This window comes from Natrix helvetica (genome assembly GCF_964273705.1).
Source record: "Natrix helvetica genome assembly, chromosome: 4".
In the NCBI taxonomy this organism is placed as follows: Eukaryota; Metazoa; Chordata; class Lepidosauria; order Squamata; family Natricidae; genus Natrix; species Natrix helvetica.
In genome coordinates, this window is record NC_138550.1 from 48008611 (window position 1) to 48035398 (window position 26788).

The window sequence follows — 26788 nt, forward strand, 5'->3', positions numbered from 1 at the left end:
AGAGGAGAGGTCGGCGCCTTTCTCTCGGATTTCGGCTGCCCTTAGCGTCGGGCACCACCAGCGGAGCACACAACAGGGCTGTGGCCGGGCGGAAGTGACGGCCGTTTCACCTGCTGGGCTGCGAGGGGACAGAGGAGGGCGGCGCGAGCCGGCGAGTGTCCGTTGGGAATTCGCTCGAGAGTCGCTCCTTTTCCTTTGGCTGCCGGCGACTGCTGTCTCTCTCGCTCTCCCCGCCATGGCATCGCTGCTGCCGTTCTTCTGGGCTATAACGTTTCTTTGCGCAGGTAAGGCTGGAAGTCAGCTAGGAAGAGCAGAAGACCCCCCCTCTCGCCCCTCCTCCGTTTGCCCACCCCAACCGCCTTTGCCCCCTCCCGCTCTTCTCTCGCCACCCCTCGGTCGCCCAGCGTTTCTTTCGCCAAACTCTCCCCGGGAGATGGGAAAACAAAGGCTCCGAGTTAAAGGGACTGGAGCTTGGATGGATCGCGTTGCGAAATGACTCTGTGGCTCCTGTATTGTTGGGGCTTCTCGGGAGGGATCGGTTGGGAAAGGGCTCCGAAGAGGGGCGTGAGAGGGGAAGAAAAGAAACGCGCCTTTTTTTTTGCCGACTACTGAGTCCTTTTTTTTAAAAAAAAAAACAACCTTAGCGGTTCTCTTCCCTATGTTAGTTTTAAAAAACACTAGTATGTCGGCCTCTTTCTTTTGGTGAAATCTTACCCTCTGGGGGGGTGGAGCGAGCAGGAGGTATCAGGATTTCACTCTCTGATGATTCACCGGAGGCATTGTTGTGAGCTCTGGACTCGCATAACTACTACCCTTCCCTACGCCCAGTAGCAAAGTCCTTCGCCCTCTCAAGTAGTGAGCCAGGCGAAGACTTAAATTGAAAGATGTAAGAGCAAATCGTGTTTTTAAGAGAAGCGCTTACAATTGCACTTGTTAAAAAAAAAAAACTTTCGCAAGTTTTAACCACCCACATGATCTTTACTCCATAAATCCGTGTGATATGAGTCAAGTACTGCCAAAATATTTCCAAATAAGCTGCCCTGATGTAGTTCTGATAGTCCTTGGAAAGGGCTTCAGAAGCTAAATGAAACAAAAGCTTTTCCAACAGTCTCTTTCTGATCAGAACGTGGCCTTATTTTGCTTCAAAGCAACAAGGTCTCACCACCTTTGCAAAAGTACGAAAAGAACATTTAAGGGTACCAGTTGCCGCCCGATTTAGGACTCGTTCTTTGCTTTTTTGAAACTTAAGTTTCATAGCTTTCCTAAATGAAGAACAAAGGAGTTATTTGAAATAGATAAACCTCACCCATTTCAGACCAACCTGTATTGAAATTAGGGCTTCTAATTGACAAGACTATACTCAGATGTTTATGATTGGACAAATTTACCCTTACCTACCATTTTAGACCCACATTGAGAAAAATAACATTCAAGTGATAACCTAAATTAAAATTAGTAACTAACCTTATTTGAATATGTATTCTTGTACGGTAACAACTAGAAGTACAGGTAAAACAAGAAGACACTTGCTTAAATATTATGCTAGATCAGCGATGGCCAACCTTTTTTGGTTCGCGTGGGGGGAGCGCAGGGGGGGTTGTGTGCAGGCATGCCGCACCCATAATGCAATGCGCGACTGAGCCAGTGCGCATGCGCGCACTACAGCCACTCCCCCCCCATTTTTACATGGTTTTTTTGCCCTCCCCAGGCTCCAGAGGCTTTATAGGAGCCTGGGGAGGGCGAAAAGAGCCTCCCCCCCTGGAGGCCCTCCAGAGGCTTCAGGGATCGTCTGGAGGCTTCCCTGAAGCCTTCGGAACGCTTAAAGCGCCCCTCCGAGCAAACCAGAAGTGACTTCTACTTTGCTCGGAGGCTCGTTTTAAGCGTTCCGAAGGCTTCAGGGAAGCCTCCGGATGGTCCCTAAAGCCTACGGCGTGGGTGGAGGGGACATTTTTTGCCCTCCCCAGGCTCCTATAAAGCCTCTGGAGCCTGGGGAGGGCGAAAAATGACTTTTAAAAACGGTGAACTCAGTGCCTTGCGTGCCCCGACAAATGGCTCCGCGTGCCACCTGTGGCACACGTGCCATAGGTTCGCCATCACTGTGCTAGATCCTGAAAGTTTTATGTAGCAAGTACTAAGCTTATACAAATATGTTGGTTATTTAGAAGATATCTTCAGGTGTTCTCCAACACAACATTTTAAAATTAAATTGGTATGCCACCCCACTCCCAGAAACAGGCATTGGGTGGTCTACATTTTTTTAAAAAAATATACACAGATCTTTATGAAGGATTATCTTTATAAAGTTGAATTATAATAGGATTTAAATCATTTAAATGCTACAAAACTGCTGTCTTGCTATAATTATTTCCTGTGTTCAAGATACAACTATCAAACTGCACACAGTTAGAATTCAATTTATACCAACACCTGTGAGGTTAAAAGCTAGGGAAACTAAAAGCTTTTCAGCACTTTCCAGCTCTTTGTTTCCTGTCCAGATATCTTATGCCACTGTTGATGTCATAGTTTTGCAACATTACTCATAGGATAAAAATTATTTTGAGTCATCAAGCAATATTTTGTGTACATATCAATGTCTGTATATCATATTCACTTTTAAATACAAACTACTGAAATAGGAAATTGAAACAGCTATTTCCTCAGATATTAGTGAACTGATTATGATTCACAAAATGTTTCCCCAAACCTTAACAATTTAAAAATTCAAATTTTGCCTTGTAACAATAACTGTAAAATAATTCTCAACATCCTATAGAATCTGAGCAGGCAATTTTAGCTGTGTAAACTTGGCAGAACCACATATCTGTACAGGAGATGTGCCCTGTAGAAATGATCCTGTCAATCTTCCTTTTGCTTGCTACCTAGTCACAAAATTCTAAAGCTAAAACATCTGTAAATGTACATTTTTAAAACTTGTAAATTATGCATGTTCAGAAGTTTTGTTTTAATAACTTCAGACTAGTTAAAAGGTACTACTTTTTAAACTCAATCTAAGGGTTTCAAAAATATTCAAAAATAAGGATAGTCCTCAACTAACTACCAGAGTTGGGACTGGAATTTCCATCATAAGTCATTGCAGTCATAAGTTGAGTCAGACTTGATTCTAAATCAATTTTTACAATTGTCATAAAGTGAATCATGACAATTGTTAAGTGGATTCAGCTTTCTGAATGGGTGTCTTTTTTGCTAAATTATGATCACATGACTTCAGGATGTGCAACAGGTTGTAAATGTGAGTTACTTGCCAAGTGCTGAAATTGTGATCACTAGTGATTATGACTGCCGGAGTGGAATGACAGTAGGTGACTGTAGATCACTTTTATCAAAGCCATCATAACTTTGAACTAATGTTAAATGAACAGTTGTAAGTTAAGCTCCACCTGGTTGAATTGACCTTTGGCTGCTGCATAATATTTAAATTCCAGTTACAGAAAATGGTATAATTAAAAATAAATGAAGTAAAAGAAAAAATGTAAAAGCAAGCAAAATCATAGCTAGCGTCAAGTGAAAAACGTATCAGACATATAATGACATAAATAAGAGAAGGAATTATGTGCAGGAAGGAAGGACAGATGAAATAACCACAACATGGAAGCACCAGTACATTTTCTGTATTTTGAAATTTAATACTGCAAATACTTACCTTAAGTATGGGATAATGGTAAACAGATTCTTTTTCTCCTTCCATACTGATCTAATTTGATCACTAGTGACATCACGTATGTCAAAATAAAAATGCCAGAGAAGAGGATAACTTCATCTCTTGTTGTTTGGCAGGCACAGAGAGATTTAAAACGAACAAGGCTCTTTCTTGTCACAGAGCTATTCAGAAAGTAGGAAAAAAGTGATTAGAAGGGAGATACAGTAGTTTGTGAGTGGGGTACTAGCATCAGAACTACATATTATGGCATTTGTCAGAATCTGCACCCATTCAAATTTATGAAGTTCCTATCAACAACAGTTTAATCTCCTTTAAGGAGATTGTCTCCCTAATGCAGCTACAGGTAGTTTTGGCTTATGACCACAATTGAACCCAAAATTTCTGTTGCTAAGTGAGACAGTTGTTAAGTGAATTTTGTCCCATTTTACAACTTTTCCTGCCACAGTTTTTAAGTGAGTCACTGCAGTTGTTAAATCATTAATACGGGTAAGTGAATTTGACACCCATTCACTTTGCTTGTCAGAAGGATGTGGTAGGTGATCACAGGGCACTGCAACCATCATAAATATGAGTCAGTTGCCAAGTGTCTAAATTTTGATCACATGACTATGGGGATGCTACAATGGTTGTAAGTGTGAAAAATGGTCATAAGTCACTTTTTTTCAATGCCATTATAACTAAACAGTCATTAAGTGACCTGTTGTGGTGAAGGACTACCTGTACTGGTTAAAGCAGGGAGAAAAAATGAGAAATTTTGGCTTTGATTTTCTATACTGTATTATGCTATTGGGGTTATTCAAAAGGTGTGCAAGCTTTGGCCCAGTCATTTCACTTTTTCTGGTGCTAATTCTAATTGTTCTCTGCTGTTCCTCAGTAGCGTATGGACTCCTTCCAACTTGAGGGTCTCATCTTCTGGTGTCATATATTTTAGACTTTAAGTGCAGCTGATATGCTATATTAAAGGTAGAAAAAATTCTGAAGTGATTTACCTTGGTTTGATTTTTTCACATCTCAAGACCTAGCATTTTAATAGAGGTGTGTAAACCTTCTATATCCACTATAACCCGAAGAGCACTGGGGTAATAGGCTTGTAAGGACAAGCATCAGCTAGCAACAAGATCTCTGTATTTTAGAGTAGATATACTGAGTGTGTAGACATGAATTTCAGTATATACAATATAGAGCATACTGTAGTGGTCTAATTAGCGATGAGACACGAGTCAGTATTCCTCCCATTCCAAAACTATTCTTCTGCCCTGCTTTCATCTGCCCTGCCTTTCCTGTTGGGCCACATCCAGAAAGCATGGTTAGGAAAGTAACCACTGAAACACGTTATTTGTTGACTTATCATGTGTGAGAATAGTGGGTAATTAAATCCAGACAGGTCTGAAGTACTATTGGTATACTGTATAGGAAATGTGATAAGGATTGAGGTTTAGGATTTGGAGGACAGGTTTGTACTCTTTTCTATAATGGATTTGTGTAATATATCTGCCTTCATCAGCTGCATGTTATCCTTAGCTAATCATATTGGACAGAGCTGTATTTGAGTTATGTTTTGACTGCTGCAGTGGGTTCTAAATGGGTTAATACTTGAAAGTTTGCTATTAGTTCAAATACAGCAGTTAGTACCACATAGTGAAACTAAAGAGATTGCATTATGCCTTTACTGAATTGTTAGTTGCTTATCCTATACAATATATCATGTGGACATTCATATCAAAAATACTAAGCAGCTTGGGACTTGAATACCTAAGGGTCTCTATCTTTATAATACTATACAAATCTGCAGTGGAAGCCCTTTTGAATGTATCCTACTAGCAGAAACTCATTTGGATGACATGTGAAAGAGGGACTTCACCTTTCCTCCCAAATCATGGGTCACAATTCTTCCACAAATTGTTTGGTCTTCACTTTATTTCTTTTTAAAAATCTGAAAAGAAACAGTTCTCTTGCTAGGTTTTTTAAATGTGATTTTATCACTAATTTCAGTTTGTATTTTGAATTTTTATTGTTTGTTTTTACTTTAATTTTTGCCAGTTCTTTAAACACAGCTAAAGCAGAGGTTAGGTGTAATGTTTTGTTTTATCAGTGAAGATAAAGGAATCACACAAAAAATTACAGCCTCCATATAGGTATACTAATAATTATCAGAATAATACATTAATGTTATCATAGAATTAAATTATTAATATTTAAGACAGTTAACTTAATAATAAAAAGGGAAATAAAACATCAAAACCAGTATGTGAATATAAACCTCTGAAACATTGCATTAAGTTTTTGAAAACACATTTTGTTAAAAAAAATTGAGATATATCACATATCTGTAAGTATATAATTTTATACAAATACTCAGTTTAAATGACACCCAGTTATCCAAATTATTGTTACAATATTTTGATGATAAAATAGTTACATTATTTAATAGCATTTTATATAGAGATATATACAGGGTTAGGGTATACACCGTGTTTTCTGGAAAATAAGACCCAGTCTTATATTTTGTGGGGTTCCAATTTCGGGGAAACATGCTTTCAGGGTGATGTGCCCACATGGGCGCACAGAGACTGACAGTATCTGGTAACATCAGCAACCTGCTGGTTCCTTGATCGGTGCACTCTGGGGCTGCACAGTCCGCACATCACAGGTGAGTTGATTACATGTCCAAGCAACAGATGGAGGCAGAGGCATGGGGAGAGGAGGCAAAGTGTGTGCAGGCTATGGGAAAACTGAGAGTCGGGTCACCGTGAAGTGTCTTGTCTTTGCCCGGCAGCACCAGCAGCAGACAAAGGCAGTGGGGTGGGGTAGAAGGCAGGCGATTCCGACACACTGTGCAGGCCACAGGCAAGCCAAGAGATGTGAAGATGATTCTCCTGCGGCCGGCCCACCCATTCCAACCCACCGACTCTTGGCTTTCCCAGAGCCCACACGGCACGTCTGGATTGACTGCCTTATCCTCCATGCCTCTTCCTCCATCTGCTGGCAGTGCTTCTGAGCGAAGACAAGCTTCCTATGGCCATCTGCTGCTCTAGCCCACCAACCCTTGGCTTTCCCATGGCCCGCGTGGTACGTCCAGATAGTGTGCCTCCTCTGGCTCTCCCTGCTGCTTGGATAGATAATAAAATCCCCAAGAGATAAAGTCACTTCCGGTTTGCTCGGAGGGTCGTTTTGAACGCTCCGAAGGCTTCAGGGACCATCTGGAGGCTTCCCTGATGCCTTCGGAGCCCTCAAAATGACCCTCCGAGACTTCTGGTTTGCTCGGAGGGTCGTTTTAAGCGCTCTGAAGGCTTCAGGGACCGCCCGGAGGCTTCTCTAAAACCTTCGGAGCGCTCAGAAGGACCCTCCGAGCAAACTAGAAGTCACTTCCGGTTTGCTCGGAGGGTCGTTTTAAGCACTCTGAAGGCTTCAGGGACTGTCCGGAGGCTTCCCTGATGCCTCCGGAGGGCGTCCGGGGGGGGGGTGTTGTTTTCACCCTCCCCAGGCTCCTATAAAGCCTCTGGAGCCTGGGGAGGGCGAAAATGGCTTTAAAAAAGGGTGAACTCAGCTGGGCAGCACGCGCATGCACGCTGGCCAGCTGACAGGGCAGCGCCTCGTGTGCCCTGACAAATGGCCCCGCGTGCCACAGGTTCGCCATCACTACCCTAGGGCTTATTTTTGCAGTAGGATTTATATTAGCCGCACACTTAAAAAACAGGCTAGGGCTTATGTTTGGTCTAGGTCCTATTTTCTGGAAAACACGGTACCTAGTTTTTAATGTTAATAATATTTATATTATATTAACAATAGCACTTCTGTTTAATAATCTCAGATACATTTGTGTTATTTGGAGCCTAGGACAAGTTACTGGCCCTTGAAAGTGTCTAAAAAATTTTTTTATATATAATTTAGTACTTCCAAAGGTGTCAGTTTAGTTTAATAAAAGTTCAAGTAAAAAAGGATCTACAGTCATCAACTAATTTTATTCTGGTATCAGTAAATGCCTAGAGACACTTGAAAACAGGAGCAGTAAAGTAGAGTTCCAGAATTTTTTCCCCTTAAGAAGAGTAATCCAAGTTTAAAATGACCTTATATAAAGAGAACTTACTATTTATTTTAAAGGTCTTTATATTCCCAAACCACTCAGTATATGGGAAATATTGTAATTGTAAGAAGGAAAAGGATAGAAATGGGAATAATGTTGGAAAGGAAGATTAGATTTCTTATTTCTTGTATTAGTTGTTACCCTAAGTATTTCTTATAACGTAAGTATTAGTGTTTCATTTTTTAACATTTAAGTCTGTCATTATTGTCCCCTGTAATGAAAATCACATTTTTCAGTGCTGTTGTACTTTTGAAAGGTCATTAAATAAATGTCATAGTAAGTTGAGGACTACCTGTACATAGAGGTAAATGTACTTACCTTATTGAGATTTTTGTTGGTTAAATTTAAATATTAAATGATTTTGGACTTTTTTATTGATAATATATATCAAGGAACACAAACTTTAGTGTTTTCTTCAAATTCCTCTAAAATATTTCTCCCATCTTTAAATCATACGTTGAAATGTATTATATAATGAAATTGACTTGCTTGGGTTTCAGAGGGAGCTTGGGGTTGCCCAGAATCTAACTGATTCTGCTACACAATCTAACTGATCACCATGTGGAATAAGAGGGTACCTGAGGCTTTTGATCTGATTGTATTTCGGTGAACAGCATAGTGTTGTGTTGATTCCCTTCCTTTTTCTGTGGCTGGTTCCAATCTGTATTGAGAGGAGGTCCAGACTATTCTCTCTTCTTTGTGGGGTTCCACAGACTGGATTCTTGCTTCCTGTTTAACATTTATGTGAGTGCTGGCTAAGGTCATCTGACAATTTGGAATGAGATATCATCAATGTGCTGATTATGCTCAGTTTTACATCTTAGGCCTGACCACTTCAGTGATGATGCAGACCTCTTTGTCTGGTCATGTGAGAGTCTGGATGTTGCAGACTAGGCTTTGGTTCAACCCAAGGAAGACTGAGTGGTTTTGGGTGTTTGAACATTCTGGTGCTGGAAATGATCCACTCTAACCCTCCCTCTCTTCCTACCCCCTTCTCGTAATAATCTTTTCTTTAAAAATACATAGTCCTTTTGAGCATAATGTGCAAATGAGGATTATAAAATCAATTGATTCCTCTAGTTATCTAAAGAATCAAACACTTTCTATAAAAATGTTTCAATGATACATGTATTTTTAAGATGCTGTCTTTAACTTTTAAGATATTGAATCATATATACTTGATTTCATAATACTTTTCCTAGATCTAATTGAAGGTGTAACAATAACATCGACAGAACAGACCGTGGTTACAAAAGCTCAAGGAGATAAAGTTACACTGTTGTGCACATTTACTCTCACTACAGCAGATGAAACCCCAGTTGAAATTGAATGGAGTATTTTGCCACCAAAAGGGGAAGAAACAGTAAGTAGAAATATAATATTCATTTTGAATTTAGGCTGTGTGCATTGTAAGTTAAATTCTTAATGAGAATACTGTATCCTTCTCTAGGGCACTTTGGAGAAGTGTATTCTACAGCTTATTTATAGCTAAGAAACACAGTGGCTTAAACCCAATTAAACAAATGAGTAAAAAACATAATAAGCTAAAAAGGTTCAAGAGACCTTAGAGTACCATTAGAAGAAAACAAGAACGATCTCGACTAAGCACTTGTTTAGGTTTACCTTGTGACAGTAAAAGTGGCGAAGCATCAATACTTTTCTGGTCTTATTGCATCCACTGAATGCGTCCTAAACAGCGGTCTTGTTTAGAGTTACATGGACTCTTTTTGGAAAGGGTGACCCGAAGATCAATCTGCAGGACCATATAGAAGAATTCTCCAGGCATCTAGCAGATAAAATCGCTTGGATTTACTCTCAGTTGGCTACCAAGCATGATGCAAGTCTTGTGGAGACACCACCCTGTTGTGTGCAGATCAGACTTTGATAGTGAATATCCAGAATTACTTTGTTCTTTAAATTATTCAAGACCTCCCATACTGCTGAATATTTTTATTGATTAAAACACTTGACATTTCTCCTTTAAATGAATTGATAATCCTAGATATTCACATACTTTTGCTACACAGAAATATGCTTTGAACCATTTTCTTCAATAACTAATTAACAAGTATATTTTGGACAGGGCACTCTTCATCTAATTTAAGAACTTGTGGAGAACAGATCATGTTTTAGGCCATATTTATGCAGAAATATGAGAAATTCAAAAGAGTTCAAAAACTTTTAAACACCAATGTAGCTTAATGAATCTTTTTTTCCCCATTCAGGTTATCATATATAATGAAGGCAAAATTTATGATAAATATATTTTGATGGGACGAGTACAATTTGCTAAACAAAATCCAGCATCTGGAAATGCAAGCATTGATATCTTAAATTTAAAAACAGAAGATACTGGTATATACCAATGTAAAGTGAAGAAACTTCCTATTATTAAAACTCATAGAGTCCAATTGATAGTACTTGGTAAGGTATTTATGGTTTGCCTTTTTTGTAAATGTAATAATACATTTATTATTTCATGCATTTACTCTAGGAGTTCAAATTGACATGCAAAGTAGACTTCTTAATTTTATCCTAGGTTTTTCTACCCCTTGGTTCTCAACCTGTGGTCCGCAGACCCCTGGAAGGTTGTGATGTCACAGGGGGGTCTGTAAAGGCTTGGTGCAGTCTATTGTTTTAAATCTTCAGTTAAATCTTGGTGCTCCTTGGCCAAGGGCTGTGGTCACAATAGGTTGATGAAAGAAATATTCATCTGCTTCAGTTCCAAGTGGGGAGAAGGACAGTGGAAACATGGATGCTGACTGGAAAGATGCTTTTTAATGAAACAGAACCATCAAGCACATGGTCCTAGTGCAAATGAACACATGGTTGAGAGAGAGGGGGGTATTTATACCCTCTTGTGGGCTTTGCACTTGAACTTCTTGTTCCTGTGCAAGAACATATATTCTATTGGCTGTTGTAGGGGTCATAGCTAACTTTGTAGGTTGTCTGAGTCCCAGGATTGGTTGGAGCTTGCTGGGTGATGCTATGTCCTGAGTGATTGTGCCATATGCTGAGCTCTGCTGCTAGATAGGTTAATCTTATTATGTCCTGGAGGGTCATGTCTTAATCCCATCACCCTGGAGCTGGAAGTCTTTTGTCTTGTAGATAGGCTGGCACAGTCTTTTTTAATGGGCACCAAATATCTGCTGGGGGCAGGGAGCTTTAAAACATGTTTCTTCTTTTATCATCCAGGCAGATATAATATTCTGCCTTTTTAAATATTTCCTAAAATATTTCACTCTTCTAGGAGAGAGGTGGGTGCTAAATTTCTACAAGGTATTTAAAGGGGATCCATCATGAAGAAAAGGTTGAGAACCATTGACCAGAGAATAACTGGTGCAAAGTCAGCCAGTTGGCTTCCATGGCTAAAGGAGTTTAAATCTTGATTTCATTTAACCTAAGCCAATACCCACTGGTTCTTATATACTATTGTCATGGTAATTCATATCATTAGAAATTATATAACACATATCATTTATTATGATATTGCAGATCAAAGCTTGTAGAATAGTTGTAGCTTGGAATGGTTAGTTGTTAACTATCTGAAGTGAAACAGGTATTTCAGCAAGATTATAGGTTGTTATCTTCTAAAGCAGTGATGGCGAACCTATGGCACGCGTGCCACAGGTGGCACACGGAGCCATTTGTCAGGGCACGCGAGGCGCTGCCCTGACAGCTGGCCAGTGCGCATGCCCGCGCTGGCCAGCTGAGTTCACCATTTTCACTCCGGACGGTCCCTGAAGCCTTCAGAGCGCTCAAAACGACCCTCCGAGCAAACCGGAAGTGACTTCCGGTTTGCACGGAGGGTCTTTTTAAGCATACCAAAGGCTTCAGGGAAGCCTCCGGACGATCCCTGAAGCCTCCGGAGGGCCTCTGGGGAGGGTGGGGGGCTCTTTTCGCTTTTCCCAGGCTCCTATAAAGCCTCTGGAGCCTGGGGAGGGCGAAAAAAGCATGTAAAAATGGGGGGAAGCATCTTTTGTGCACGCATGCGCAGTGGGGGTTGTGCATTGCATTATGGGTGTAGCACGCATGCACACGACCCCCCTGCGCTTCCCCCACTTGTGGCACACGAGCCAAAAAAGGTTCGCCATCGCTGTTCTAAAGTTTGAAACTTGTCCTTGACTCACAGATTAGCATAACAGTCCAGGAAGATACATGCTTGAGCTAATGAGGCACTTACAGGATTATTGTGAACTGAGAAAGGGGTATGGTTTTAGGGTTAATATGCAAATATGTGATATAGTTTTGGATTTGGATTTGCTAGGGCAAATTGCTACTGATTAATAGCCTGCTAAAATCTCCTGGGTATACAAAATATTTCTGGATATACAAGCAAATGCCAATTTATTTAATCATAATTAAAACTTACATTAGATTCTTTATTTATTAGAAAAACCCATGAAGACTAAATGCCACATTGAGGGGTCACAGGAGATTGGAAGTGATGTTACTCTGAAATGTAAATCCCAAGAAGGCTCTCCCAACATAGTTTACTCCTGGAGAAAAATTACTGGTTCACAAGAACTTCCAGCAACAGCGTTACCAAGTAGGCTTTCATGTTATTAATATATTTTTCATAGAGAAGACCGTTGTTTTATTGTCATCAAATGCTAAATTAATTTTAGATATAACTTTGAGATATAAGAAAATCATTTTGTTTAATTTATGTTGTTATAACGTATTTTATTTAGCATGTAATTGTCCAAAATATTTCTCAGTGGTATATCATCAGACTTTTAAGTTCTTGAAACTAGTTGAAAAGGGAAAATAGACTAAAATTTAGCTGAAGGAAACAGAGATATGGCATTGTTCCCTACTGTTTACTGTTGCTCATATTCTTTTGGAAGGATTGATGTGGAAAGGTTCAGGATGGAATATTTGTTTTGTTCCTAAATGGCAAATGCTTAATTAAAAATTAATTTGCATGAATAAAACATTTGGTAGTAGAAAGGGAGCATGAGCAAAATGTACATACAGTATTATTATCCAAAATATGCACTGTGTGCACAATTATTAGGCAAGCTGTATTTTGGAGGATTAATTGTATTATTGAACAACTACAGTGCTCTCGATCAATCCAAAATATTAATAAACCTCAAACCTGAATATTCAAGAAAGTAAAAGTGAGGTTATGGCTTTCTTAGGGGAATATCTATGTGTGAACAATTATTGGGTAACTATTAGTGCGCAGAATTATGCAACTAAATGAAAAATGAAAATTTTTCCATCTCATTTATTTTTGTCTGTTAAAGTGAGAACAAACAATTCAAAATTTACAAATAAACATTTCTGACAATTCAAAATATCTGTGGCCACCCTTCTTTTCAATAACAGCCATAAGCCTTCCCATTCATGGAGTCTGTCAGTTCTTGATCCGTTGACGATCAGCTTTTTGTGCAGCAGCAACCACAGCCCCCAGACCCTGTTCAGAGAGGTATACTGTTTTCCTTTATCATAAATCTCCCATTTAAGAAGGGCCCACAAGTTCTCAATAAGGTTTAGGTGATGTGAGGATGGGGACCATGTCATTATTCTTTCACCTTTAAGGCCTTTACTGGCTAGCCACGCAGTGGAGTACTTCGATGCATGCGATGGAGCATTGTCCTGCATAAAATTCTTGAAAGATGCGAACTTTTTCCTGTACCATTGCTTGAAGAAAGTGCCTTCTAAAAACTGGCAATAGGTTTGGGAGTTGATTTTGAATCTCTCTTTAACCTGTAAAGATCCAACTTTTTGTATATAAATATTAGCATTCATATGTCATAATACCAGCCCATACCACTACCCCACCTCCATCTTGCTGGCATCTGAGTTGAAGTGGAGATTTGTGCCAGTTACTGAGCCAGCCACTGGCTCATCCACCTGATCCATCAAGATTCATTCTCATCAGTCCATAAAACCTTTGAAAAATCTGTATTCAGATATTTCTTGGCACACTCTTGCCGTTTCAATTTATGTGTCTTGTTCAGTGGTGGTTGGATTTCAACCTTCCCTACCTTGGCCATGTCTTTGAGCACTGAACACCTTGTACTTCTGGGCACTCCAGATAGGTTGCAGTTCTGAAATATAATAGCACTGGAGGTTAATGGGTTCCTGGTAGCTTCATGTTTGAATCTCAAATTTTTGGCAATTAAGGCACATCTTTTTTTCTCAATATGTTTCTTGCGACCCTGTTGACTATTTGGAACAAAATGTTTGATGATTTTGTGATCACGCTCCAATATCTTAGCAATTTCAAGAGCGCTGCATCCCTCTGAAACACTTTTTACAATTTTTGACTTCAAAACAGTCAGTTAGCACTCTTTTCTAGTCCATTTTGCATGAGGAAAAGAAGCTGCCTAATAATTATGCACACCTCGATATAGGGTATTGATCTCCTGAGGCCACACCCTCTCTCATTACACAAATACACATCACCTGCTATGCTTATGAGGATACTAAGCATTCAAGTTTATACAGCTTGGAGGTGGAAAATATCCATAAAAATGATATGGTCAAAATAATCACTTGCCTAATAATAGTGCACACAGTGTTTATAGCAATTAGGCTATTCCCTAATGAGAGTAAGTACAGAAAAGTTCTAAGAAATACTGAGGAATTCTTAGACTAGTTTTGAAGCCAGCCAAAAACACCAGTTTGGAAACTGCCAGCTTTGTAAGTTGCTTTGCTTCAGTTCCTTGATCAAGTGAATTTGCACAACCTTGTGTAAGAATCTTTGTATACATTTTTAATCTTAAATGGGATAATTCTATAAGACTCTTGAGGTAATTATAATATTTCATGAAGTCTTCTCGGAAGGTGATAGTACTTATCCAATCTAAATTTGCCTCAGAATGCTAAGCAGGTTTCGGCAGGAAGGAGCAGCCTTGCTCTAACAATCTCAAAATAGTGCATTGAACAAACTTCTCATGTATTATGAATTGTCTTATTTGAAGAATTCACACATTACTAATAATTTTGTATGGTGATAACAGTCGTTTAGTTTCTTCATCAGAAAATCTATTAAAATGTATATGTTTTGTGACTAGTCTGATGACAGAAAAAGTGTTTATCTGTAGAAGTGCTTATTTACCCTTATTTCCAAAATAATTCTAATGCTCAGTATTAGTTGTAGATTTAGATCAATAAATATGCTATATTTAAGTAATAAAGTGACATTACATGAAATAACATATTAAGTTATTGTTTGTATTCTATAAATTGATGCAAAAATTCTAACAAATACCTTAAATATTTACAGATGAAAATACAGGTGACTTATTTGTGAAAAATGCCTCTCAGACTTATTCTGGTACTTACACATGTTTGGCTAACAATAAGGTCGGCAGAGATGAATGTTCTGTCGTACTGAATATTACACCCCGTAAGTATTAGTCAACAGGCAAGTAAAGTAATAAAAATAGACATTAGGTAAATAGTTGTTGTTATAACTGCAAAATTAATTTCTGCTATCTGACATAAGGTGTTTTTTTACATTTTATTCTAGCTATAGATAGAGCTGGTACTATTGCTGGAGCAGTTATAGGAACTCTTCTGGCACTCAGCTTAATAGCTTTTATCATTTTCTTTTGCTATAAGAAACGAAGAGACACAAAATATGAAAAAGAAGTACATCATGATATCAGGTGCGGCATTTTGATTAAATATTTCAAAATTTCATTTCTAAAAATGTTAACTTCTAGAAGTATTGATTTACCTGATTTTAGCTGCAAAAATAGCAGCCAAATAACAATGGACAAATTCACAAGTTTATAAAGAAAAGTGGGAAGATATTGGAATGGGCCTAGTGAGATTTTGTTTTATAAATGACAAAATAAATATTGCAATGTTTGAAAAATTAAACTTGATTAAGAAGGTAAAATCTATTGCGTGTAATTCAATATAAAGAAACAGTAGCAATAATAATAGAAATATTATTTTTTCTAAAACTAAACAAAATCTAAAAGAACATTTAATCAACCAAAAAGGTTGGCACCTTTTAGATGCAATAATTAATAGATGGTTTTATTTGCTTTGGTGAAATGGTATCAGTCAGAAAACTTAATAAGTATGCTTTGGCTTCATAAGCCAATATAATATTTTAGAGATACTGATATTTGCTTTAGCATTGAAAAGCAGTTCTTCAAAGTCAATTTGTTAGCTAAAACAACAACATTTGTAAATTGTTATTCTTAATTCAGCAAGAAAAGGGAATGCTCAATGTACAATTTTTGTATATAAATATTAGCATTTTTAAATATTAAAATATAACATAACATAATATGATATATATTAGTGCATCAATTCTTTCCATTCTTTAAGAAATTATATATTTCTTTTTTCTTCATTTCCTTTATTCCCTGCCCTTGATTTTTTTTCTTTTAATAGTAAAACTGCAACTTGGGAGACACTAATTGTGTTAAAGAATGCACTCTGCCACCCAGAGTCATATTCTCAGGCTGATGGGCGGCATATAAATTTTAAAAATTAATTAATAGTAAATAAAATGCATCTTAAATTGTTATGCATTTATTTATTTACATTTATTTACAGGATGTAGCTTAGAATAAGTGATAGTTTATTAGTAGATTAAAAATAGTTTATGTTACATAATTTATTTGACAAAAATATTCTAAAAAATTAAGGATAGAATAAATCAGTTCCTAGGGGATTGTGGAAATTAAAGTTCACTCATCTTAAAGTTGCCAAGTTTTAGAAACACTGTGATAAAGAAAATGCGTAGTCTGCTATTATGGTAGTGTTAGTACCCTTCATTAAATAAAAAGTATTGATGGGTTTTTAGTGTTTCTAAAGATTCTTAAGTAAATTCTTAAATATACTTTATTTTCAGAGAGGATGTCCCTCCTCCAAAGAGTCGTGCCTCAACAGCCCGCAGCTACATAGGGAGTAATCGATCATCTTTGGGCTCAATGTCTCCATCTAATATGGATGGTTTTACCAAAACTCAGTACAATAAAGTGCCAAGTGAAGACTTTGAACGTACTCCCTCTCAGAACCAGTATTTTGATCCACCAAAGGTAGCTGCACCTAATCTAAGTAGAATGGGAGCTATTCCTGTGATGATACCAGCACAAAGCAAAGATGGTTCCATAGTATAACATGACATTAATTTGAAGTTTCACCAGTTCATTACCACATAGATGATTAGTTTGTTCCGGTTCTACACATTTAAAACTACAGGTGAAACTCAAAAAACTAGAATATCATGCAAAGTTCATTTATTTTAGTAATACAACTTAAAAGGTGAAACTAATATATGAGATAGAATCATTACATGCAAAGCAAGATAGTTCAAGCCGTGATTTGTCATAATTGTGATGATTATGGCTTACAGCTCATGAAAATCCCAAATACACAATCTCAGAAAATTAGAATATTGTGAAAAGGTGCAATATTCTAGGCTCAAAGTGTCCCACTCTAATCAGCTAATTAAGCCATAACACCTGTAAAGGGTTCCTGAGCCTTTAAATGGTCTCTCAGTCTGGTTCAGTAGGAATCACAATCATGGGAAAGACTGCTGACCTGACAGTTGTGCAGAAAACCATCATTGACACCCTCCATAAGGAGGGAAAGCCTCAAAAGGTAATTGCAAAAGAAGTTGGATGTTCCCAAAGTGCTGTATCAAAGCACATTAATAGAAAGTTATGTGGAAGGGAAAAGTGTGGAAGAAAAAAATGCACAAGCAGCAGGGATGACCGCAGCCTGGAGAGGATTGTCATTCAAAAGTGTTGGGGACTTTCACAAGGAGTGGACTGAGGCTGCAGTCAGTGCATCAAGAGCTACCACATGCATACAGATCCTGGACATGGGCTTCAAATGTCGTATTCCTCTTGTCAAGTCTTTCCTGAACAACAAACAACGTCAGAAGCCCTTACGTGGGCTAAAGAAAAACAGACCTGGTCTGTTGCTCGGTGGTCCAAAGTCCACTTTTCTGATGAGAGCAACTTTTGCATCTCATTTGGAAACCAAGGACCCAGAGTATGGAGGAAGAATGGAGAGACACACACTGCAAGATGCTTGAAGTCCAGTGTGAAGTTTCCACAGTCTGTGTTGATTTGGGGAGCCATGTCATATGCTGGTGTTGGTCCATTGTGCTTCATTAAGTCCAGGGTCAACGCAGCCGTCTACCAAGAGATTTTGGAGCACTTCATGCTTCGTTCTGCAGATGAGCTTTATGAGGATGCTGACTTCATTTTCCAGCAGGACCTGGCATCTGCCCACACTGCCAAAATCACAAAAAATTGGTTCAATGACTGTGGGATTACTGTGCTTGATTGGCCAGCAAACTCGCCTGACCTGAACCCCATAGAGAATCTATGGGGCATTGCCAAGAGAAAGATGAGAGACATGAGACCAAACAATGCAGAAGAGCTGAATGCTGCTATTGAAGCATCCTGGTCTTCCATAACACCTCAGCAGTGCCACAGGCTGATAGCTTCCATGCCATTCCACATTGAGGCAGTAATTGCTGCAAAAGGGGCCCAAACCAAGGACTGAGTACATATGCATGCTTATACTTTTCAGAGGTCCGATATTGTTATATGTACAATCCTTGTTTTATTGATTGCATGTAATATTCTAATTTTCTGAGATGGTGGATTTGGGGTTTTCATGAGCTGTAAGCCATAATCATCACAATTATGACAAATCACGGCTTGAACTGTCTTGCTTTGCATGTAATGAGTCTTACCACATATATTAGTTTCACCTTTTAAGTTGCATTACTGAAATAAATGAACTTTTGCACGATAATCAAATTTTTCAAGTTTCCCCTGTACTCTTGGGCATCAAGATGTATGTGCTTAGCTCAACAGTTATTAAGTTTGACTGCTTGCATTGAAAAATGTTGACAGTGAAAAAAATGTTAACCACATTTGTAGGGATTTCTAAATAAATATTCAAATATGAATTATTGATGTATTAGTTATAGCAGATTGTATGACATGAAGCATTTTGTATTTACATTGTTATAGATACCTGTATATATGAGAACTGTTACAATGATAGTTTTTCTGTTCACAAATCTGAAAATAGAGACTTGCATTCTTGTAATATTGGTTCTGGAGTACTTTTCTCAAAAACTTTGAATATTTAAAATGCATTATTACTTATAGTAATGCACATGTTTACCATATTTACCAATTTCTGACCTTTCACACATTTTCTCTTTCTTGCTCTTGTTCTTGCTCTCCAGCCTTACAGGATATTGCTTGTTCTATGTGGATAAACTGCTCCTTTCTAGATATGTAATATTGAATGGATTTAGTCAGCATATTAACTACAAACATGAGCTGATAATGTAATTTCCTGAATTGAATCATGAATGATATTTTACAAGCTGTACTTGCTGTTTTGAAATTCCCATTTTTTAATAAAGATTTGTGCAAAAAGATTTTACATACGAGACCAGAATACCTAAGTTTAATTTATAAAATATACTGGCACAATTACATTTTTGTAGTAACGTTTTCTGTAACCCAAGAGCTGGTGAGGGCTTCCCCACTATATTAATATGCTCAGTGTTATCGTTTAGTACTTTTTTATTAATTCATCCTATTTGTATTCCTCTACTGCTTTTATTACCAATAAAAAAATTGGAATACCAAAAACTGAATATCGGCTTAAGCTGGTAGTTTATATGTATATATGACAAGATATAAATTCTTATTAGGAAATTGCTCCCAATGATTTATAAAATTTGTTTCTGTCTGTCCTTTTCCCATTCATCATGTCCTATTCTTGGAGACTGCAGTTTTCTTGACAAGGGTTTTCAGAAAGCTGTTGCCTCCTTCCTAGGGCTGAGAGAACGTGACTAGCCCAAGATCATCAGTTGACTTTGTGTCTAAGGTGGGACTAGAATTCACTGTCTCTCAGTTTCTAGCCTGATGCCTTAACCACTTCACCAAATTGACTCTCATGCTTTTTGTACACATGAATAATTTCAAAAATTTACTGCAAGAGAAGTTTAAATATTTATACTTGATAACTTAATTTTTTTTTGAAATTGTGGTTCTCATATACATGAATAATTAAAAAATTAAGATATCAGGAATTAATATTTAAACTTCTTTTGCAGTAACCCAAATTAGTATGTATATATTTCATGTCTTGCAATCAGAGTTGGGATCAGAATTTCAGTTGCCAAGTTATGCAGACATAAAGCGATATATCATGTGATCACATCACTTAGCAATCTCAGCACTCCTGAATTATGGGTTGTTAAGCAGAGAGAGTCTCATGTACCACAGAGAAGGCCTGGTGCAGGCTGCATGCAATTTGGGGAGAGCTGCGTGTGGTACAAAGGTGCTGGAATCCTCAGCTTCTCCACTCGTATGCAGTAGCTTGACAAAATGGTGCTGCATTCTGAGAAACTTCAGCTATCCCACTAGGCCGAGCAGAGCTTAATAACTGCAGGGCCGTACATCTCTTCCCATCTGCCTATTTCTTCCTGATCTGTGCCTTTTGGCTATCTTGCAAAGCACTACTGGCCAGCCATTCCTTCTCCAAATAGTACATCCATTCTTGCGAGACCAGAAAATTTTTGAAGAGTCACTAGAATAGGATATGTGGCTTGGAGAAGGAATGGCATGTATGGTTTGGAGAATGAGGTGTCTGAAGCATCGCAAGAATGGGACTTTTGCTATTCTCCCAATAGTGCATCCATTTTTATGAAACTTGGGGAAGATAAGAAAGTTCTGGGGCTGAAGTAGAGGCCTGGGAGTGGTGTTAGCTGGTTGAGCCTACAGAAGGTCATGAGCCTCTACTTTAGCCCCAGCCCTGCCATTTTGCAGGATGGTCAAAAAGTAATAGATGGGGGGAAATAGATGGGGGGGGGAATTGCTGAGCCCTTGAATTTTAATCCATTTGCGAGAGTGTTGCAGTGAGCTTAAACTCAGTCTTAAGCTCATTTTTTCAATGGTCATAAACCAAGAACCACCTGTAATACGTTACTCTTAATTGTAGTACAGTGTTTCTGTGTTACCTGTTATCTGTTAATTTGCAGAATTTTTATTTCTAAATGTAATGCAACATAGTAGTGCAAATAACTGATAGTTATTAAGTGAACCTGATCTGATAGTATGATATATTGAATTAGATAATAAACAGTTTTTGAAGTGCACACACTTATTACTAAGTTTAGATACTGGAGACAAGAATTAGTCGTCACATATCGAGGTCTTTTAGGTTTCTTGATACTGTTGGATATAAATGTTTATGTCTGCCTTAAACATGTGCTCAATAAACTTTATATTTGATTGTATGTCAGATTTCTCCTACAAAATTTCTGTCTGCACCTTGAAAAGCAGTTTTTGAAAAAATACTACAATTTCCTTTATTGTTCAATATTTTTGCCAAATATTGGTTAAGTCACTGCATAATTTTGTATTTCAGACTGTCTGCCTTTACTGTTTTTATAATTCCTTCATGGGGTTTGATCTTACTCATACAACTCCCACTGCACAAGACTACTAAATTATTGTTATTATAACCTGTCTTCATGTTTTTTAAAATAGAATAGTAATATAATAATAAAAATCAAAGATTTAATAAGAAGGCGGCTTCCCCTTAAATTTATATTGGATTAAACCTAACTATTGTGTTTAAAGCTGGCTTGCTGAAATCAGTCTAGTCAAACTCATGAGGTTTTTTTAAAATTATGTTTGCACATTGATTTTTTTTAAAAGGCGTGACTATTACAATAACAAAATAGTTCTTTGCATGTGTTCACATGCTTTCATAAAAAAATCAAAGGATTTGGAAATGCATTATCAACATATGGTGTGGTATACAGTACTCTGAAGTACTACACTCAAGAATGTGACTACATTGTTTAAATAATAATTAAGTTTGAACATTTCTGTCATTCTGTTGTCCTAGTAGATTGCTTCAGTGTCTATACTTAATAGTAGAATATAGACAAAATGCAAAATGCTATTTGTTGAAAAATACTGGAACATTTAATTTTATCATTGCTCATTCTCATGAAAATAATAAATGAATAGTAAAAAGATACAATGGTTTATCAGCAAAATATGATTTCTACATATTTAAATGTAGGGTAGTCTGGTTGTATTTGTATATATAGTAGGAATTGATTTGGGTTGTACTATTCTATACTTCTAGAAGGTATTGAAAGTAATTTACATTTGATAAAACCTGATTCATATTTTGTAAAAGATCGCTTTTCATGAGGCTGTTTCAATTGTGATGTATCAGGGCTCAATAAAAAGTAATCTATTTTACATATAGTATAAAAAACTTGGTAGGAAAAGAGATCAGTTGATTATTACACACACTACCCTTATGAGCCCTTTCAGTAGCTACGTTTGTAGTAAGTGTAAGATTGATAATAGAGGTTGTGCAACTATTACCAATCTTTAATTATGATGTTAAAATTTATTTTGCCTTTTTAAAAATAGCTTTCGAATAAGTAGATTAATTGGTTTATATTAATAGATTGTTGGCTTATATTAATGTATGAACTTAAGATTCTTTTTGAACATGTAGGTTTTACATTAATATTACTTGTGTCAAATCTGTCAAATAACATACACGAGAGTTAAGTTATGTTATGTTACAAGTTCATTAGCTTTATATTTAGTTAATGTTAATTAACCCCTTTTTATGACCCTGTAAATCATTTACAGTACATCTTTTAAATATACGTACTGTACAGAATATTTTGTGGTTTTGAATCAGGAGATGTCACTGTCATTAACAGAGTATGTATTTTTTCATATGTAAAACGGGCAACTTTTAAAGGCAAATGCACCATTTCCTGGAATTATGTGGCTTTGGAATACTGTAGGAGAAAAGGGTTGCTTATTTAAAGAGGAAATCAAAGGACATCCCTGGAACACAGTAAATGGAACAAATTGTGAAGAACGCTTATGAGGCACCATCACAACTTTTGGGTTTTGTGATGAACCCACTTACATGTGATTTTTTTTCTCCCTACATTTTTGTTTAAAGTTATAAGTGCTGAAAATTGTGGAAGGAACTGGTTTTATTACTGGTATAATGTTTTATTACTGGTATAATGTTTGCAATAAAGATATTAGTAAATCATATTGTGATTTTCTTAAATATTCTTTGTTTTGTAAATGCTTTTAAAAAGATAATTTGTTCATATTAAGTAAGTTTTTCTTTACATAATTAAGCCAAAACAAAAACAATTTGGCAAAATTACCAAAGATGTTGGGCTTGATGGTTATTTATTTCATGGAGCTGGAAATATACAATTTTTATCTTTTTTTAAAAAAAATGTGTGAATGTAATAGAAATTGTTATATAGTGCATGTTACATGCTCTTTCATTGCAAAAATTTTCTAACATAATTTTTTAAAACAAATATAAAGAGAAGAGTAAGACATACATGGTTCTTTGACAGTCTTGCCCCCTGGATTTGAATGGGGACACTTAAGAATAACTCAAGACAACTTGTATACACAGCCAGGAGCGGGAATCTTGAAAGTTGCAGCTCCTTGTGGGAGTAGCCAGAAAGTCAATGGTCTTTTTATATTTATTCCTACCGGTAGAATGTTTTGTAAGCCTGGGACTTTTTGAATCTGCTTTTGTTTTTTTATTTTTAATGCTGAATACTGATTCATTTCAAGCCCCTGCTGGATTCTGCTTTTTCTGCTCTCTTTATTTGGCTGTTCTTACCAACTTCTGCTTTTCCTTATGCATGCGCCTTTGAATGGTAAAAGTGTTTATATATATTATTGACTATTCACTGCAGGGAATCTGCATTTTATTAACCTGCAAAAAGCCTTTGGATAAAAATAGTCAGAAAATATCCTTCCTGGTTTTTTGTTCATTCCCTACATATCTACTTTATTGAACAAATAACAGATTACATAGAAAAGGAGGGTGGGTGGGTGGAAGAGTGCCTAGCAACATGCAGTCATTAGCTGACATTTTCTGAAATATTTGATGAACTCATAAAGACTAGAAAATGTTCTGAAGAAACTACTCTAAATACTTTAAACCCACAAAAGGAATAAATATGGACTCAGAAACAACACAGACTATAGAAAATATTCAGAGAAATGAGGACTTAGAAATTACAGAATTGATTTCATATACCTTTTGGAAGGTCAACCCTGTGCTTTTATATAATTTTAAGCAGAGAATTCTCTGGATGGATAATTGGCAAATGGGTCTTTTTTAAGGGCTGTGAAGTACAGAGGGGAATGGATTTATTAATTTTAATTGGGGAATGATCTGATCTGGGTTTTTTTGGGGGGGGATAAATTGGTTTTGGACATTGGACCTACTCTCTTCAAATCAATCAGCAATTAATAAGAAATGGTTTTAAAGGTGGATTTTTGATCCAGTACCAATTAGGGTTAAATTTTTGGGATGATTTGGGACTGAAGCCATGGTAAATTTTGTACAAGTTGGTTACAACAATAGTTTGTTAGCAGGGTTTTGGAATTCAATTTTGTCTTTTATTACTATTAATAATTCTTCATTTATACTTTTATATAATATGTTTATTATTATTTTTCCTGTTAACTGTTTTGTTATTAATATAGTACGTAGATAACAGATTAACAATTTAAAAACTGTTTTAATAGTTTAAAATTCTTTTCGCCTATTTTGCAAGAAATGGAAAATTAACACTGATGTATTCTGAAATAATAGAAAATATTTATAGCTCGGGTTTTAGATTTTGGCAGTGGTTTCTTCTCCAAGCTTGTTTCAATTTAGTTTGCAAATGTTTTGTTACCAGACTAGGTAATATCATCAGCAGGATTGTTTTGCCCTATTCTTCTTAGCTTATAAATGTCTTGTGTGCCACTGTCAGTTGGTCATTTGGTGGTTCATTTGGTGCTATATTTAAATTCTGAGCAGCTGATTGGTTCTTTTGCTGATTGGTTGTTCCAGTGGTCTGAGTTTTTACATATTCATATGCTGGATCTAGGTCAATATGTTTGTTAATTTTTCCTTTGGTAGAATACCAGGCCTCATGGCATGTTGTATTGTATCAATCAGCATTCAACTAGGAAAGATAGGTGTGTATATGTGTTAGTATTTTTTTCTTTTATTTTAAGACAATTTTTAATGTCTTGTAATTTTTCTTTTTATTTTCTTTTTAATATTTTGTCATTTTTTTATTTTAACTCTTTTTGAGTAAACTAAATATATTAAAAACAATGCTATAGGAAAATAAATTGCCAGCTTAATTAATTTCTTGGTTTTGGGAACACTTTTTGGGCAGTTTTCTTAATGTTTACCATCAGACCTTCATTGTTATTTCAGGCATGGAAATTGTGCATTGTTCTGTAAAATACGAATTGGATTAATGAATGTGATTAAAATCAAATTAAATGTCCAATATAAGAGAGCTGAGATAAAAAAAGCATTTGTATTTAATCACATATTAATTTAAATACACTGTATAGAAGCAGTGAAACCCTATATTAGTATAATTAATATTTTAAAGAAATTCAACTAGTTTCATTAGATGGGGAGTTTGTTCATTTAACAATCTGATTAAAAATATCTAGCAATAATAATTTACAGCTAAAAGTTTAGAATAATTGTTTATTTATACTTTAATTTTAAAAATTAATTTATTCATTATTAATGTTTTCTTTGTTGTAGTTCGAAAACGCATGCAGGATGGGTGACATAACAGTGGTATAAAGTTGAAGATAACATGAATTTACATTATGAAGGAAATGAAGTACTCTGTTTTATCATTCTGCTTTAATGTCTGCAGACATTGGTAGAGTAAATCTACTATAGGTAATATTTGCCTCTCAAATATTTAAAAGTATACTGCTTGAAAATTTTATAAGAGACCCAGACATGGAAAATGTGAAAAGAGAAATGAAATCGATTGAAGATCATGCAGTTACCTACTTGAATGGAGCAATTTAGGCCATCAAATCTTCTGCTTAGTGCACTAATCCCTTTTAAAGCACTCCTGACAGATGGCTGCCTGCTTTCTTGGGACACAACCAATGAATGGAAATGTATGATTGGTTTCATTGTTGAACTGTTCTTACAGTCAGCTGATTTAACATGTAATGGAGATAGTAAGTAATATAGCTTTGGTTCAAGTACTTAATTAATTGAGTAAAACATGTATTTTCTAATGTACTTTAGAGGCAATCAGTATGATTTAACACTCTGCCTTTCAGATTGTTTTATGCTTTTTAAAATTGTATGGATCTGATTTTTTAAAAAAGGTATGTCTTATTTTTTATTATTTGAATACAATTAAAAAACTATAATATACAATACAAAATCATAAAACCATAAAGTAATAAAAACATAAGGTAGATATTCATGACTCTTTTTTTACACAAACTATTCAATAAATGGTTCCATTTCATTATAATCGTCCATAGCTAATCTACATTGATAAGTAATTTCTTGATAATAAAATCTGTTCTGCAAATTGATGAGAAGCTGTGGATCATATGTTTATGTTCCAAATTTTAAAATAAACCTTAACTGAATTATTTTGTTTAAAGCCCCTACTTAATATCAACACGTTCCATGTGGCCTATTTGTTTTGCATCCTTCATCTTTCTTTACTTTTAAATGGAGGCCTTGGTTGAATCACCTATTAGCTTTTTGTCGCTTTATTTTAACAATGACTATATATACTTCTTAATGGGATTCCTTACAAGAGGAATCAGCAGAATCAGTAAAATTGTATTATTTATAATGAAATATTTAATGTCGTTTGCAAAATCCTGACAAAAAACCTGTGTAATAAACTTTATATGGAGATAATTGCTTTGGTTTTTCATGCATAAATTTCTAAAATAGGGAAGTGAATTATAATAATTTATTATATAGTATTTAAATCTGTTATTTGGAAATGATTCTTGAGAGTATAATTTAACTTCTGAATAAAGAATTGTGAAAAGCTGAAAAACTATGTTTTTAGGAATGTAATGTGATATGTGTTTACACCACAAAAATAGAAATTTAGAGGCAATCAAGGGAATTGATAATTCATAAAAATATAGAAATCTTGATAATAGTTAATAAAGCTA

At 36.2% G+C, this 26788-nt stretch overlaps 1 protein-coding gene across 2 annotated transcripts; it reads left to right on the forward strand.

Moving 5' to 3' along the window:
• Positions 1 to 26788, forward strand: CXADR (CXADR cell adhesion molecule). Of its 2 annotated transcripts, XM_081952067.1 has the most exons (8): positions 2 to 284; positions 8966 to 9126; positions 9989 to 10187; positions 12157 to 12312; positions 15007 to 15129; positions 15253 to 15391; positions 16597 to 16783; positions 25380 to 26788. In XM_081952067.1, the coding sequence occupies exons 1-8, from the start codon at positions 236 to 238 to the stop codon at positions 25419 to 25421; spliced, it is 1056 nt and encodes a 351-aa protein (XP_081808193.1). In that variant the 5' UTR covers positions 2 to 235; the 3' UTR covers positions 25422 to 26788. The 2 variants fall into 2 exon arrangements, with proteins under 2 accessions (XP_081808192.1, XP_081808193.1); XM_081952066.1 differs by lacking the exon at positions 25380 to 26788 and having other exon boundaries at positions 1 to 284; positions 16597 to 21027.

Bases quoted from the DNA above. Each gene is read 5' to 3' on its own strand.
- CXADR (XM_081952066.1), top strand. From the start codon at position 236: ATGGCATCGCTGCTGCCGTTCTTCTGGGCTATAACGTTTCTTTGCGCA. The intron at 10,188-12,156 runs GTAAGGTATTTA...TTTATTTATTAG, and splicing joins AGTCCAATTGATAGTACTTG to AAAAACCCATGAAGACTAAA. The intron at 15,130-15,252 runs GTAAGTATTAGT...ATTTTATTCTAG, and splicing joins CGTACTGAATATTACACCCC to CTATAGATAGAGCTGGTACT.